The sequence below is a fragment of the Myotis nattereri genome (assembly GCF_964212035.1).
Source record: "Myotis nattereri genome assembly, chromosome: 1".
NCBI lineage: Eukaryota > Metazoa > Chordata > Mammalia > Chiroptera > Vespertilionidae > Myotis > Myotis nattereri.
The window spans coordinates 53,417,806-53,434,089 of record NC_138075.1 but is presented as its reverse complement, the minus strand read 5'-3'; the positions used below and the strand labels follow the sequence as shown (position 1 = coordinate 53,434,089).

The following is a 16,284-nucleotide window of genomic DNA, read 5'->3' as shown; positions in this document are numbered from 1 at the left end:
CCGATCACCCCTCAAGAGCTCGGGGAAGTAGAGAAGCCCTCAGGGGTGATCGGGGCCGGCAGCCACTGATGGTGCCAAGTGATCAGGACTGGCACCGGGCGCCAGCAGCGGGTGCAAGCGGCGGCGCCAGCTGTGGGTGCGAGCGGGGCTGGCGCTGGCAGTGGGTGCGAGAGGCGGCTGCTGGCCTTGATCGCCTCTCAGGAACAGGGGGAGGTGGAGAAGTGCTAAGGGACAATTGGGGCCAGCAGCCGCCACTCGCACCCGCTGACAGTGCTGAGCGATTGGGGCCGGTGCCGGGCTCTGGGACTGGCAGCAGGTGGTATGGCATCCTCTCCACAGAGTTGTTACAGAGATTAAATTAGTTAATACTAAGTGATTAGAAAAGTGTATGTGTTTATTATTTCTTCTGTTGTCTAGGTGTCATTGATATATATTTCTTCCTCCTCCTCTTCCTGTCTTCTTCCCCCTTCTTCTCTTAAATAGAGAAATATGGATAATTTTGGTCCCTGAATTCATCATTTGTGCTTACTGATGCTTATACAATTCCCACCCCAACCAGATCCCCCAAAATTTGTCTAGCCTAGCCCCATTAGGTTGGTAAGCTTTCTGAAATTCTGCATAAATGTCATTTTATATATTTTTTTCTGCTGGAAATCCTACATGTACAGCTACATTGAAAAGTCAGAGGGAAGGATTCAAATGTCTTGGTTTGGTCCATCCTGCATTTACTGTGTACTGTGTGGTCCATAAACCTCTCCACATGTCTGTTGTGCATTCCTGGGACTCATTAATTTCCCTGTGTACCAGTGGGGCAGCAGCCCCAGGCATCAGGGCTCCATGCACGCCCTTTATTGGACACACACTCTTGTTTAGTGTGTGTGCTACAGCCTCGCTGCTTGTTTCCCGGGCCTGAGGGAGTCGGGGGAGGTGGTGGCTGCCCCGCATTTGTCACATAACTTCCAAAAGACTGTCAAAAGGTGCCATACCAGGCCCTTCCTTCCTGGAAGACACCCAGCCTCCAGAGCCACTGGATGGTATGCATTTCACATCTAAACGCAAGGTGGTGGTATTTGAAAGCAGGAAAACCCTGGAACTTGATCCTGGATCCTAGAAGCAACCTCTTAAGCGCACAGGCCAGGCGGCAGTCTGAGCTGCTCTTGTCTGTGCAGTTAAGTCGCATTCTGCAAGACTGGGAGCAGCAGGCAGCCTGTGTTTTCCTGTGTCGGGTCCTGTCCATTTTATTTTTAAGTAGTTCTTAAATCTACCCCTCCCTTTACAGCTTCCCTTGTACCACCCAGGTTCAGGCTCTCACCATCTTTTCTTTTTCCCTTGTCAACCTTATTATATATTAATTTATGTAAATAAACGGCATCTATTTAAAGTGCATAATGATGGATGTTAACTAGACTTACTGTGGGGATCATTTAGCAATATATACAAAGATCGAATCATTATGCTGTATATCTGGAATTAATATGTTATATGTCAGTATACTTTACTACAAAAATGAAGGGTATAATGCGATGGGTTTTGACAGTCATGTATACCTGTGAAACCACCACCACAATCAAGAAAGAGAACATTCCCATCACTCCCCAGCCAGCAACTCTTTCCCTTGTCAATCTTTCTTGCTAGGCAATCACTTTTTTTTCCCCCAAGGAGGGGACACTTTTGTCACTCTGACCTGTTTGCATTTTATGTAAGTGGAATCATAGGGCATGCACTCTTTTGTGCCTGGCTTCTTTCACTCAGCATAATGATTTCAGATGTATTGCAGGGCAGCAAGCCATTGTATGAATATAGCACAATGTATTTATCCATTCACTCGTTGATAAACATTTGAGTTGTTTCCAGTTGGGGCTATTTTGAAGAAAGCTGCTATGAACATTACTGTACAAATCATTATGTGGACATGTTTTTTTCCTCCTGTGTGAATTCCTAGGTCAGATAACTGCATTGTAGATGTAGGTTTAACTTTTTTTTTTTAAATGTATTTTTTTAAATATTTTATTGATTTTTTACAGAGAGGAAGGGAGAGAGATAGAGAGCCAGAAACATCGATGAGCGAGAAACATCGATCAGCTGCCTCCTGCACATTTCCCACTGGGGATGTGCCCGCAACCCAGGCACATGCCCTTGACCAGAATCGAACCCGGGACCCTTCAGTCCGCAGGCCGACGCTCTATCCACTGAGCCAAACCGGTTCCGGCTGTAGGTTTAACTTTTAAAGAAACTGTCAAACAGGTTGGGAAAGGGGGTTGTAATATTTTCTATTCCCACCAGCAGTTGGAGGGCTCCAGTTTCTGCACATCCTCAGTCTGACTGAGTGTTGTCAGTCTTTTTACTTTAGCCATTTTAGAGGTTATGTGGTGGTATCTCTGTGATTTTTATTTGCATTTTGTGGTCCCTAGGAATGTTGAGCATCTTTTAAAATGCTTATTGGCCATTTATATATCTATTTTTAAGGTGCCTGTTCAAACCTTTTGCCCATTTTTTTATTAAGTCTTTAGTTTTCTTTATTATTGTGTTAGGTGTACTTTGTATACTCTGGATACCAGCTCTTTGTCAGATAAATGTATTGTGAACATTTTCTCTCATTTCATTTTACTTTGTCACTTTCTGGATATATTTTGAAGGTATTTTTGTTTAGGTTTTTATTTTTTATAAAGTTCGATTTATCTTTTTTTTCTTTTATGGCTTATGCTTTTTGCCTCCTATGAAATCTTTGTCTACTACAAGGTTGCAGAAATTTTCTCCTATGATTTCCTCTAAAAATGTCATAGTTTTTGCTTTTTAATGTAGACCTGTGATCCTTTTGGAGTTCATTTTAGTGTTTTGTATGGAGTGTAAGGATTGGTGATTTTCCCCCACCTAGCTACCCACCTGTTTCCTTTCAGTATCTCTTTAATTCTTGATACTGATAATCTGTGCCACCCTCCTTCCCTGCCCTCCTGTTCTTTGATCAGTCTATCTATTGAGTTACCAACTTTGTTGATTTTTTTTTAAAAAAGAAAATTAAAATGGCTTTTAGTTTAATTCATTTCCTTTATTGTCTGTTTTCTATTTTATTGAGTTTTGCTCTGATATTCATTATTCCCTCCCTTCTAATTATTTTGGTATTACTTTGCTCTTCATTTTCTAGCTTCTTGAGGTGGGCCTTACGTCATTGGTTAGAGACCTCTCTTCTTTTTTTAACATAAGCCTTTAAAGCTATAAATGTCCCTCTAAGAAAGCTCTGCTTCAGCTACCATCCCACAAGCTTCGATATGATGTATTTTCATTATCATCCAGTTCAGAATATGTTCTAATTTTCTTTGAGAGTCTTCTGTGACTTATGCATTATTTAGAAGTGTGTTGTTTAACTTCCAAATAGTTGAGGGGTGTGTGGTTGTTTTTTTTGTTTGTTTTTAGATATCTTATAGTTTTTGATTTCTAATTTAATCATTGTCAGAGAACATGCTTTGTATGGTTTTAATTCTTTTAAATTTATTGAGACTTGTTTTATGACTCAACATATGGTTTCTCTCGGTTAAATATTGTGAAAAGAGTGTATCCTGCTGTTTTTGTGTGTGTTCTATAAATATCAATTAGATTTAGGTGGTTAATAATATTGCTTAGATTATTTATGTTTTCCTGGTTTTTTTACATAATTGCCCTATCAATTGCTGAGAGGGGTTCTGAAATGTGTAACCATGGTTTTAGGCCATCCATTTCTTTCTTTAATCTGTTATTTTTGACGGCATGTATTTTGAAGCTCTGTCAATAGGTACATACACATTTTTTATTATGTCTTGGTGATGAATTAACCTGTTCATTATTATGAAATGTTGGTCACTACCTTTGTTCATACTCTTTGTCTTGAAGTCTATTTTATCTGCTATCAGTATATCCAGTCCTGCCCTCTCATGTTTAGCATTTTCATGATATATATTTTTCATCCACTTATTTTCAACTGAACTGTACCTCTATATTTAAAGTGCATCTCTTATAGACAATATGAAGTTGGGTCTTGCGTTTTTATACATTCTAATAGTCTCTGACTTTTCATTGGAGTTTATAGTCCATTGATATTTAATTATTCTGATATTGTTGGATTTAGGTCTACCATTTTATTATTTGTTTTTTGTTCCCTTTGTTTTTTTTTTGTTTTGCTTCCCATTTCCTTTCAATGATTTCAGTAGTTTTTAGAATTCCATTTCAATTTATCAACTGGAATGTTGCTGTGTGTCTTTTCTCTCATAGTGATTGCTCTAGGTATTAAAATATACATCATTAAGTGTCCCCAGTCCACCTAGAGGTAATATTGTACCACTTCCTGTGAAATGTAGAAATTTTGCAATGATATAGGCCCATTTACCCCTCCCCCTGCTGTTACAATTATTATATGTTTTGAATCTATATACATTATAAACCCACAATATATTGTTGTAATTTTTGCTTTAAAAATCATATGTATTTTAAAGAGATTAAGAGAATATATAATGCAACCATTAAAATGTTTATAATAGAAAATGCTTATATAAATGAAAATAAAGGAAGAGAGAGAGAATGTTGATGTGCCCCTGGCAGGGAGCCAGCAGGGGTCTCCCATACTGAGTGTCAGGGGATAGATTCGGAGCTTGCAGGTCTGTCGTGGCTTGTGAGCTGCTAGGGAATCTGGATTGAATTCCCTTCCTTTACACCACTTCCCATTATTAGAAAGAATTCATGGTTCTTTACACCCTCCAGGAGTTTGTATCCCAGCACCCATTCAGAGCGGGCGCTACTGGGCAAATGAGCCTCTGTTTCCATGGAACTTGGAGACGTTTATGTGCTATCTGAGGACGGAGCCCAGCTTCTGCTCCAACTTAAGGAGAACACAAATGCTGAAACGTTTTTTTCTAGTTATGCAAATAATATGTAAAGGCATTTACACATTTTTTATTCAATAAAGAAGTATTGTGCACATCTTACATGCCATGCTCTGAGGATCTAACCAGTAGGATAGATATGCTCATTGCCGCGTGAAAATTTAGTCCAGCATTATAGAAAAATAAGTAGAACTTTTAAGTACACATCTAAAAATCTCACTATACAGAGATAACCACTGTTAACCTCTTTCTGAATTTTTTGTGTAAGTTTTTGCCCATTAGATTTTAGGCACCATCATTTCATCTGTTTTCATGTCATCTGTTTTCATTCCAATATCCTCAACTTTTTTTGCTCCTTTGTCCTTCATTTTCCCCATGGGGCAAATTTCCAATTCCTGAGCATGTGATCATCAACCTACGTAATGTTTGGCCCTGCATTGAAAAAAAAATAGTTAGAAAGCTAATTTTAATCCCAAAGAGCTTGTTCTATTTTATATGTTTAAGATTCTGAATTTTCCACACCTATGAAATACTAATTATTAAGTTATAGAGGTATTTCCCATTAAATTAAATTAATAGAGTTACTCATTTTATAGTTTAATAAGGGAGTATTAAAAGCTGAACTTACCTTATTTATAATTGTAAAAATGCACTAAATATCTAAATTCCCATCAATAAGTTAAATAAATAATGTACATCTATACAATGGAATGCTATGAATGCATTAAAAGAGTTTGTTGATATAAAAAGAAAACTAATAAATGTGGAAAGGTATTCACAACAAATTGTTAAGTGAAAAACAGATTTAATATGTAGATCAGGATATTTTGTTTGTTTCCGTTTATGTAAAATTGGATACATATGTATGTGCATGCACAGAAAGCTACCTGTAAGAATCCAATCTATGTATTTCTTCAATTCCTACTGTATAAGAGGTTATTGATTAATACATTGTGATGGATATCCATGTCATGGGGGAAAATCTGATAATACTTGTAAATTATATCATGTATATTTGTGGGGGAACATATTTGTTTTACTAAAAATACTTTTTTCTCCCACATCTCTAGAATAATGAATTACAAAGCAAGTTGGATTACTTAATAGAAACCCAGCCCAAGACTGAAGTGGAAACCAGAGAGGTTGGAGTGGGCTGTGATCTTGTACCCAGGTATTTAGGAATTTCCTGTTTTTCTGACTCAAATTCTTCTTTGACTTAAGAAAATACTTTCCTGAGCTGTTATGATGAGAATTGCATTCTTTCTATCAAAAATATTTCTTCAAAGATAAGTGGTGACTGCTGAAGCATCTGAGTGGTTTCTGTGGGAGTTGTGGGGGGAGGGGGGCATTGTTCAGTGGGGAGGGGAGGTGAAGGAGAGATCTGGGAAGCCACTTCAGGGAGAGATTGAGTGCCACTATCAGTGAGTGCATTCCTCCCTTCCTCCCCTCCCCTCCCCTCCCCTCCCCTCCCCTCCCCTCCCCTCCCCTCCCCTCCCCTCCCCTCCCCTCCCCTCCCCTCCCCTCCCCTCCCCTCCCCTCCCCTCCCCTCCCCTCCCCTCCCCTCCCCTTCCTTCCTTCCTTCCTTCCTTCCTTCCTTCCTTCCTTCCTTCCACAGACATTGTGCCAGACAATTATGACATGGAGAAGAATGAGATTTAGTTCCTGTCCTAGAGTGCAGCCTGGAAGGGAAAACAGATATTGTAGTGACTTACAACATTGTGAGAGGGTCTTGTGAGGGAGGGAGAGTCTAAATCTTGAACAAAATTCATCTATGCCCCAGCACCGTAACAGAGTATTGTCAAGCACTGAATCAGATTCATAAATAAGTGATGTGCTTCAGTCATGAGCAGATATACCATAACCATAGCCTGTTGCATTCGGTTGCATTTCTGCGCTAGAGGACTGACACGTTCAATGTTCAGCTCCACACGCCCATGCCTAGGTCTCGTCCTAGTAAGGTTAGAGCCTGGGAACCTGTAAGGAACCCACCGTCTCCAGGTGCTCACAACTGTGCTTGGTCCAAAGAGGACATAAAACAAGCTGCTAAGAAGCATGCCGATGACACGTGGCTTGTGACTTAGGTAACCAAGGTCACGTTCTCATTTACATTGCTTGTTTCTGGTGAAAGCAAGGCAGATTTCGTCACCCCGATATGATTAATAGAAAAAGTTTTTTAAAAAGAAAGAAAAAAGGGGAAGAAGATTATGTAACTAGGCCCCAGGTCTCATCCATGTGGGGTACAGAGTACATAATAAAAGTGTAGCCAAAAAGCGCCCTGGCCAGGTAGCTCAGTTGGTTAGAGCATCATCTCCATATGCCAGGATTGTGGACTCCATCCCTGGTCAAGGCACATCTGAGAAGCAACCAGTGAATAAATGGAACAACAACTCCATGTCACTCTCTTTCTTTTTCTTTCTCTCTCTCTCAAGTCAATAAATTAATAAAAATTTTAAAAAGGAATGATTGATCATATCCAGGAACTCCTTTTGAAATATAAATAGTTAGGCCATTTCCCTCCTTTTCATTTTTTAAGAACCAAGTGGCTTAGTCCACTCTAATTGCCCACATAATAAATCTTGTTTGGCCAGGACAGGTCCAAAACTATGTCTGAAACCAATCAGTTGTTTGTTTTCTAATTCCCACATTTTGGCTTAAAACATGGTTTTCAATTTGTATGCCCAAGGATAGCCTGAAGCAAACTTTTATGGCGAAGTCATGAAACCACAAAGCGGTTTTCATAATGGAAGTGCTGACAGACCCTTAACTTATGGCCACGGTGAACTTGGAAGCCACTTCAGTATCTAAAAGCAGCTTTTCCATAAATGTAACATTTGGTCTCCCCCAGGATCCATCTTAGCACTTTAACTAGCTGGGTCAATCAGCAGAGGAAATGAAAACGGCGTATCCACATTTCCGAAAAGGCAGAATAATATTTCATTCGTTTCCTCACAAATATTTATGAAGTGCCTACTATGTGACAGGCACCACGCCAGCCAGGGTGGTGAGGACCACGAGGTCTTTAGAGATAATCCGGGGCAGTAGTTTTCCACCTGTGCTTCTTGGAACCGCCACGCTCTGTGCCAGGGCTTTGGGGCGAGGACGTGAGCAAGGAGCTGGCTTGTGGCCCCCCCCCCCCCATCACCAAAAGAAAACCAACTGAGAAGAACCCAGCTTTTAGTGTGCTTTATAGTTGGATTCCAAGTAAGATTTTGTTTGGATAAAGAGTTCTATCATCAAACAAATTGGAAGCCCCTGGTCTAGCTTAATCCCCATGTTTTATAGACATCAAAACTGAAGCCCACAGATACAGTGATGACGAAGCCGCACAGCCAGGATGAGAACCAGGCTTTCTGAGCCCTGGTGTGGTACATGTGTGGTTTCAAAATAATAAATAGCGTCACTAAATTGTGTTGTGTGTGTTCCAACAAAATTCCTGATTCTAATTTGGACTTCAGACTTGCGTCTAACCAATACAAGATTCCATGGTGTTTTCCAGAATATTTTACAAACAGGCTCCTCCGCAGTGTTTTAGATCCACGAAAGCACTGAGTGACGCCTCAGGGATGTACAAGGGTTTGGTTCTTACTCCCTGTTCTTCTTCCACAAAGGACTCGGCAGTGTGGTCCGGCTGGGGACCCCGGGCTGCAGGTGTGCCCTGCCCGGCCAGCTGTCAGCTGGGCACTGCCTTGGGCAAGCTACGTCATCTCTCTTAAGCCTCGGTGATTTCCACCTTAAAATGGGAATGAAGATGGCAATATCAGAACTCAGAGGGTTGCTAAGAGGATTACATGAAAACGTGTACGAAGTGCTTAGCATGGTAACTAGACCTAAATTAAGCACTTCCTAAATAATAGCTATTATTACGAGTAACCAAGTAAAATCTGACTTTACATGTAAGACAGTGTATCAAATATAAATGAATGTGTGTGTGCTAAGACAATGTATCCAACTTAATTTTTATTGGTGGTTATTAATGATTTTGTCAGGTGTATTAATAGCTTATTCAAGTGCGAAGTGCTTTAGTATGCACTGAGCCCCTCAGTTAAACTATCAGTGGTCTGAAACCCTTTAGACAGGCCCAGGGATTGTAGAGGCTCTGTCAGCTGAGACATCAGAGTGGCCCCAGCGTGTGCCAGACCCCGGCACAAAGCCTCACTGGATTAGCCCTACGGCTCATTTCTCCTTACACCTGCAAGGGCTGTACGCTGTGCTATGGCGAATAGCATCTGTCTATTAGAGCTGCTCTCTATTTATGTACTGCTGAAAAGAATTGAAATTAACCTTTTCCTTACTTACAGAGCCATCAAGCCCTTTTTATCATCCCCTCCTCACCCCGCCACCCAACACACACATTTCCCCCATCACTGCCAACACTGGGTAGCCTACTGACAGGGATGCTAGGGTGCCATCCCCTGGTCTAGCATTTATTTCATGAATGAATGAAAGATATACACCAAGTGGGGTCTTAGGCAGCTGATCTGTATTATAATATGATCCCATATAATAAAGAGCTAATAGCTAATTGGACCAAACAGCAGAACGACCAGATGAAGCTGGGGCTGTGAGGGCTGAGCCCCTTGCAGGAATGTTGTGTATCAGGCCTCTAGTTTATTAAATAAAGGACTTGGAAAAACATTTCTTTTTAAAAAAATATATTTTATTGATTTTTTTACAGAGAGGAAGGGAGAGGGATAGAGAGTTAGAAACATTGATGAAAGAGAAACATCGATCAGCTGCCTCTTGCACACCCCCCACTGGGGATGTGCCCGCAACCAAGGTACATGCCCTTGACCGGAATCGAACCTGGGACCCTTGAGTCCGCAGGCTGATGCTCTATCCACTGAGCCAAACCGGTTAGGGCGGAAAAACATTTCTTGCTTATATTTTACCTCTTCGTTTTTATTATCTCTCTCCTCCACTAGAATGTAAGCTTCAGGAGGGCAGGGATTTTCATCCATTTCACTAGCTGCAGTCTCTCTGGGACTTAGTTACTAGTAGAATAATACTTAACACATAATAGGCACATATATCTGTTGATTGCAGCCATCCCTCTCTAGCATTTGATAGTCCTTCTTAGCAGAAGAGTGTCTGTTTCTTACCCTTGCAGGACTTTCCTTTCTTGGTTCTCTCCTACCTTCCTGGCCTGTCCTTCATGTTTTTTGATGGATCCTCTTTTTCCTCTAACATCTCACTATAGGAACTCCTCATGGTTCTAGCTTGGTTACAATAGTTTCTACAAAGATGGCATCCAGTCTCCTGGCTTTACCCTGTGGCTGAGCCATGAAGTAGTTGAACCTCTGTCTTGCATACAAGCCTTCGTTTCCTTCTGCTTGCTGGACGCTCCCAGCTCGTGTCTGCTTGATCTTCATCCCACGAGATCCATCACTGAGCCAGTCATGCTCGCTACCAAAGTCGGTTTCTCTTCGTGGTGGTTGAATACTTGCAGGCGGTTAACTCTGGGTTTGGGTCCTGGGTCTGCCTCCTCCTGCTACATCCACAGCTGTGCGAGTCAGTTTTCTCACCTAGAATAGCACGATAGTAATTCCCTCAGAAGCTTGCTGAGATGAGTCACAGACATAGCGTCCCCCGTGCAGTGACCACATTTGCGTATTTTCTTTTGCTGCCACTGCTTTCCCAGTTACCTAAGCTCAGTATACTGCAGTCACCTCTGAGACACGATTGTTTGCTCCTAGACTCACTCACTCACACAGTGCTGCCTTTTTCCTTCATGACTTGCTTCATATCTTTCTTTTCCCACTGCCTGAGGTTAGTTAGTGTCAAGTCTAATCTCTCAACCTCCAGGCTCTTCTCTTCAAATCCTTCCCCTCCTTCCTCTAAATCTCTGCTACACACATTCCTGGACAGCAAGGATCTCTTCATGGAGCAAGGAGAAGGGGAAGAAGTGAGAAGGTGCTCAGTGTGACTTCAGGGGCTTTTAAACTCCTATTTTTAAAATAAAAGATTGAACCGCTGTATTTGAAGGATTTGGCGTATGCTAATTAAAGCCGTGGAGAGCAATTTCAGGTGAGCTAACCTTAGTTCACAGAGAAAAGTGAAAACAAAAATAACAAAAGAAAAGAGGCCTCTTACTCCTGCCCCAAGTAAAACCTGGTTTCCAGCGAACTCATAAATTATGTCTTAATAGGTACAATTTAATGAAAAATATTCCCTGTGGTCCTAAGCGCCGAGCACACAGTAAGCACTTTAAAATGCCTACATTTTCAAATTTCTATTGCAGAGACCAGAACACAAAGTAGCTTTTGTCAAAGCTTTAGTTGCTGACGCTGCTATCATTCCCCCAGGGGGATTTCCTCTTTATGGATTTATAAATGGTTAACAATAGCCTTAATGTTTTAAAGAAAATGGTCAAATTTCAGTTATATGGTTGAAAAAATTATTTGTGTTCTTAAATCTTATTGTTTCCTAGTGATCAACTGAGTAAAATACCTCACTCTTTTTGGTTGGGCTGTATGAGCCTGTTTCTGAAGCCCGGAAGGTCCACCTTTATAAATATTTCTGCACTTTATGGGCTTTTAGGATATTGTCACTGGAGACCATTTCTGTTATGGGGAATTTTCACAGTGTTTGGCAAAAATTGCCATCTGGCTTCTGCCCCTGGCACTCCACGAACCTGCCTGGTGAGGTCACTGCGGACTCCGGGGTTGCCAGATCCGTGGCTTCCTCTGTGTGGCAGGTGACACTCTGAGCATCCTTCTCAGCATCCTTGGTCCTCTGGCTCCCTCTGTCACCTGTGTGTGGAGTGAGGGCTCTGTGCCTGGCCTGAGTGAGCTTCTGGGGCCATGACGATGAGCGAGATGCAGTTTTCACTCTTCAAGAACTGACACCCAGCAGAGGAGACAAATGCATAGACCAGGGGGTGCAATGAGGTGCTCCCAGTGGTGTGTCAGAAGCCTGTGTGACAGGCCTTTTCAGGGTGTTATGGGGAGGGTAAGGCAGAGGGTTTGGAAAGGACATATTGAATCAATTGGGGAGAGACATGTGAAGTTTAAAATCCCCTCCCGCTCCAAGCTTCTAATAGACTTCATTAAGAAACTGTCTCCCTACTGCTCTTTAGTTGAAAATCACTGCAAGGTAGTGGGAGGTATTAGTGTTGGGAAAGTTTAGCAGAAGTGAACCTTTGGGAAGCAGGGAATTGAGCAGCGCTGCTCAAGGGAACTGTGAACCGATAAAGGAAGGAAGGATCATTTCTATCACTGGTGGGGGGAGTCAGGGGAATTGTCATATGGGAGGTGCTGCCTGGTTTGAGTCTTAAAATACAGGCAGGAATTCATCAGATCGATCTGATTAGGGAAGCATTCAAGGTGGAGGGGACTGCATGAGGTTGCAGGGAGTGGGCAGCAGTGCAGTGAATGGTGAGAGTTGTGTGCTGGTTTGCAAAGCCAGCCAGGAGATAAAACAGGAGATGGTGGAGGGCCTTTAGACCAGGCAGAGGAGTTGGACTTCACCCAGGAAGTATTAGGGAGACTTTAGAGAATTTTAACAACAGTAATGTGCTCTGTTGTCTTCTTAGGAAGATGTCCTTGACAGCAAATGGATAGTAAATTCGGGGAGGTGGAGTCAGGGAGACCATTTAGAACACCTCCAAAATTCAAAGATAAAGTATGAGAGCCTGAACTAAGGCAGTGGCTGGTGGGATAGAGAAGAGAGATCACAAAACAGTACTTTCAATTCCATACCACTTGGTGTGTAATTGGACATGGAAAGTAAGGGGAAAGAGAGTTGAGTGTTATATCTCATATACATAATTGGTCATTGCAACAGTCGGGATAAGAAATGTAGCAGCTGTAACAAACAGCCCAGAGATACTGGGGGCTGAGCACAGTAAAGGTTGATTTCTCACCACAATCTAAGGCAGGTTGGCATGGGCCTCGCTCCACACACCATCCAGGAGCCCAGGGTTCTCCTGTCTAGTGACTCTGCCTGGGCTTTGGGGTCCTCTTGGGTCCTCTACTGTATCCGCTGCATGAAAGGAAAGAGAGAAATCAGATAATTATGTGGAAGGTTTTTATAGGCTAAACCTGGAAGCAATATACAGTTGACTACTGAATAATGCAGGAATTAGGAGCACCAGTCCCGACGCAACCAAAAATTTGACTGTGATAAGTAGGCCTTTAGCGTACATGGATTTCCAATTGCAGACTGAAAATACCATTGACCCTTGAAGAACACGGGTTTGAACTGTGTGGGCCCACTTATATGCAGATTTTTTAAATCCGTGTAATCCTCTTATGAGTGGACCTGCATAGTTCAAATCCATGTTCTGCAAGGGTCAACTGTAAATGATTTCTGCTCATTTAGTTACATGGCCCACCGAATTGCAAGGGAGGCTGGGAAATGTAGTTGTATTATGTATCCAGGAGGAAAAAATATGAAATATGGCTCCATCTTAGTCACTAAATCCTATTAAATCTACTTCCAGCATATCTTCCTAACTTTTCCTTGCTACTTTACCTCCAGTGCTACTGTTAGAATTCATTCTCATGATCACATCCTAAATAGCAAAAATCTCCCAACTAACCTTCTGCCTCCAGACTGACCCCTCAGCAGCCAGCCCTCAGCAGTACCAAGGTATCTTGCTGGAATAAAATATGAGCATATCATTCCCCCAAATCCCTTAAAAGCCTTTGGGACTCTCTGTCCCCTCTGAACTCCTTAGGAGAGCACCAAGGGCCCTGCTCCACCACGTCTCGGCTTTGCCCGCTTTCCATTTTGAAGTCTTTGCTCCAGTTGAACCAAGTGTGTCTCCTTTCGCACCTGCGGCCTTCGCGTTCGCCCTTCCTTGCCTTGGCGCATACAGTTTCTTCTGCCTGGAATTCCCATCCCCTCCTTGCCCACGTGAGGGATGCCTGAGAATCCTTCAAGATTCACCTTCCCTGTGCGGGTTTCCAGATGCCCTCCTAGTGATGCTAGCTCATTCTGCCTCCAGTTTTTCCATAATATATTAATTTCTCAGGGTCCTGGCTGGAAGGGACAATTGGAGAAACTTAAATGAAGGGACTATTTGTAAAGATTTGGACACCTTTAGGGAAAATAAGCAAAGGACAATGGCAGAGTCTGGGCCTAGGGAGGCAGGGGTGAAAGCCAGTGGAGGAGACAGAGGGTAGGGCTGTACCTATGGCCTTTGCCAGCGGAGCATGGCCACCTGCCCCCTGCCACCTGGCCAGGAGGGAACAAATGTTCTGACCTCTCTGTCCTGTTTTCTCATCTCCTGCTATCACGTCCCAATTGGCCAAATGACCCAATGAACAGTGAGGGAGTCCACTGATGCTGACCTTCGGGTCAGCTCCCCAGGGCTGCGAGTGAGTGGAGAAGAGGGAAAGTAGATCTGAGTGGGCAAATGGAGAATATCCAGCTCAGCTCTTTACATCTCTATTATAGTCGTGCCCAATACATCATCTTAAAATGATTTATGTACGGATCTTTCCCACCAAATTATGAATTCCTTCAATGCATGTTTTATATTTTTCTGAATCATGGATGCCTTGCACGTGCTAAGCCTTTACAATTTGCTACAAATAATGGTCCCTTTAGTAACATTTAAATGAAATATTCAACTGCATTATTACAGTCTGTTTTTAAGTGTCGAAAAGCCATTTCCTAGAGTTGACTTACCCAAGAGCACGGAGAGCTTTGTTTCATCTTCCTGACCAGCCTTTTCTCATTTCTCAGCGAAGCACATCGGACCCGTGAAGTCTCCGCAATGCCTTCCAGGAACTATGCCCCATACGCACGAGTCCTGGAGTTAACCATGAAGAAAACTCTGACTTAGGCCCTCAGAGATGTGCACTTTTTACAGATGGACAAAGGCCCTGGGACCCAGCGGCTTGAAGTCTGGAAAGGGTGACTGTTGCTTCTTCGCATATGCAGTTTAAGCTAGAATGGAAATTGCTGCGGTTCTGATCCATTTCATAAAATGTGAAGGAAAGTGGAGGCGGAGGGGGAGGGCAGGAGAGAGGTTTACAAGGTCATATTTCAAACACCCAACCAGCCTATTCCGCTGTCCTGGGCCATTGTTAGTTTTCCATGTATACGCTTAAGTCCTGTCAGAAGAATTCCCTCACAATCTATTTTGTTTTACTAGACTTCAGTTGGGAGGAAAAAGGGCATTCATTTGAAATTTCATGTTAATCTGGCCAGGACCATTTGTTACGCATGAAGGCTTTGTTTACCCGTAAAAGTATTAGAGGCAGTATTTCTCTGGAACAGAGAAGCCTGCCCACAGAACATGGGCACGGGGGAACTTGACGGGGGTGGGGTTGGGGGGTGGATTGTTCCCAGCACAAGTGCGGTCTCCTCTCGGTTGTGTGCAGCGTTGAGGGAACCCTTGGAGATGGTCCTCATGTGGGCAGACACACTTCCTTCTGACCTGCCAATCCCTTCGTTTAATCTGTGCCTTATGCCTCTGTGGAGCCAGCTGAAATCACTGTATTTATTCAACCTGTGATTTTTTTTTTCTTTCTCATTTTAACTGAAAGAGAATTTTGTATGTTGTGGAAATTTAATCATGTCATGTTTTCAGTATTGATTGGTGTTTTTGTTAAACGAATGAGTAATTTGTTCATGCATGCTCTACTCTGATATTATAATTACCCGTGTCACATCTGTTTAATAAATGCCATATATTTTGTTCTACTGATGTTGTCTCTGTGTTTCACTCATGACCATGGACAAGGGGTCGAGAACGGAATCAGACTCTGAAGTGGGTGTTAAGGTCAGGGCATGGTGAGCTTTCAATTAGCATAATCCATAGAAGCACTTATGAACCATAAGATGTGTGTGTGTGTGTGTGTGTGTGTGTGTGTGGTATGGTGTGTGTGTGTGTATGTGTATTTTTAAACTCTGAAACTTAACTAGTTAACTCTCTTTCTGAAAAGAATAAGATACATGGTTATAAAATACAAAAGTAGTTTTTACTTTAAAAAATCACCCTCCCTTTTGCTCAATCCCTCCTCTGCCCTTCCCTACTTCAAAAAAATAAAGCACCAAAGAAATAAAGCAAAGAAACTTAGATGGGTAAATTCCTGTGAATCAGGATAGTGTTAAAAGGAAAATGTGCATTTAAATTATGATTGTAGGACCTTGAGCAGTCACCAAAGCTTCATCTTCTAAGAACCTGGGATAAGCACTCCTCCCTGGATGGCTGATGTGAGTGCCGAACAAGGTGTTCACACAGAGGCACTGGCCGGGCACTGAGCGCAGGAGCAATTGCTTCATCCTGCAGGTTTATTTTAAGGCTCTGCTGCCTCCTGGTCCCCTGATGGGGATGTCCCAGTGGCGAGAAACCACGCCCAGAAAAGGAGCATCTCGGACAAAGGCAGCCCTTGGGAACAGGAGAGAGAAGCTGGACTTGGAGTGGCAGAGGGAACTGCGAGCCCCAGGCCTCTAGAGAAGCTGGTCGGACAGCCATTTCTAA

General features: G+C 42.6%; 1 protein-coding gene across 1 annotated transcript in view; it reads left to right on the top strand.

Moving 5' to 3' along the window:
* The window catches only part of MYZAP (myocardial zonula adherens protein), an 87,288-nt gene extending 71,782 nt beyond the window's left edge, over positions 1-15,506 (top strand). The window contains exons 12-13 of the mRNA XM_081110381.1: positions 5,921-6,021; positions 14,541-15,506. Coding sequence (XP_080966507.1) covers positions 5,921-6,021; positions 14,541-14,640 — 201 coding nt within the window. The 3' untranslated portion in view covers positions 14,641-15,506. The remainder of the gene's footprint in view (positions 1-5,920; positions 6,022-14,540) is intronic.
* Positions 15,507-16,284: the final 778 nt, after the last annotated feature.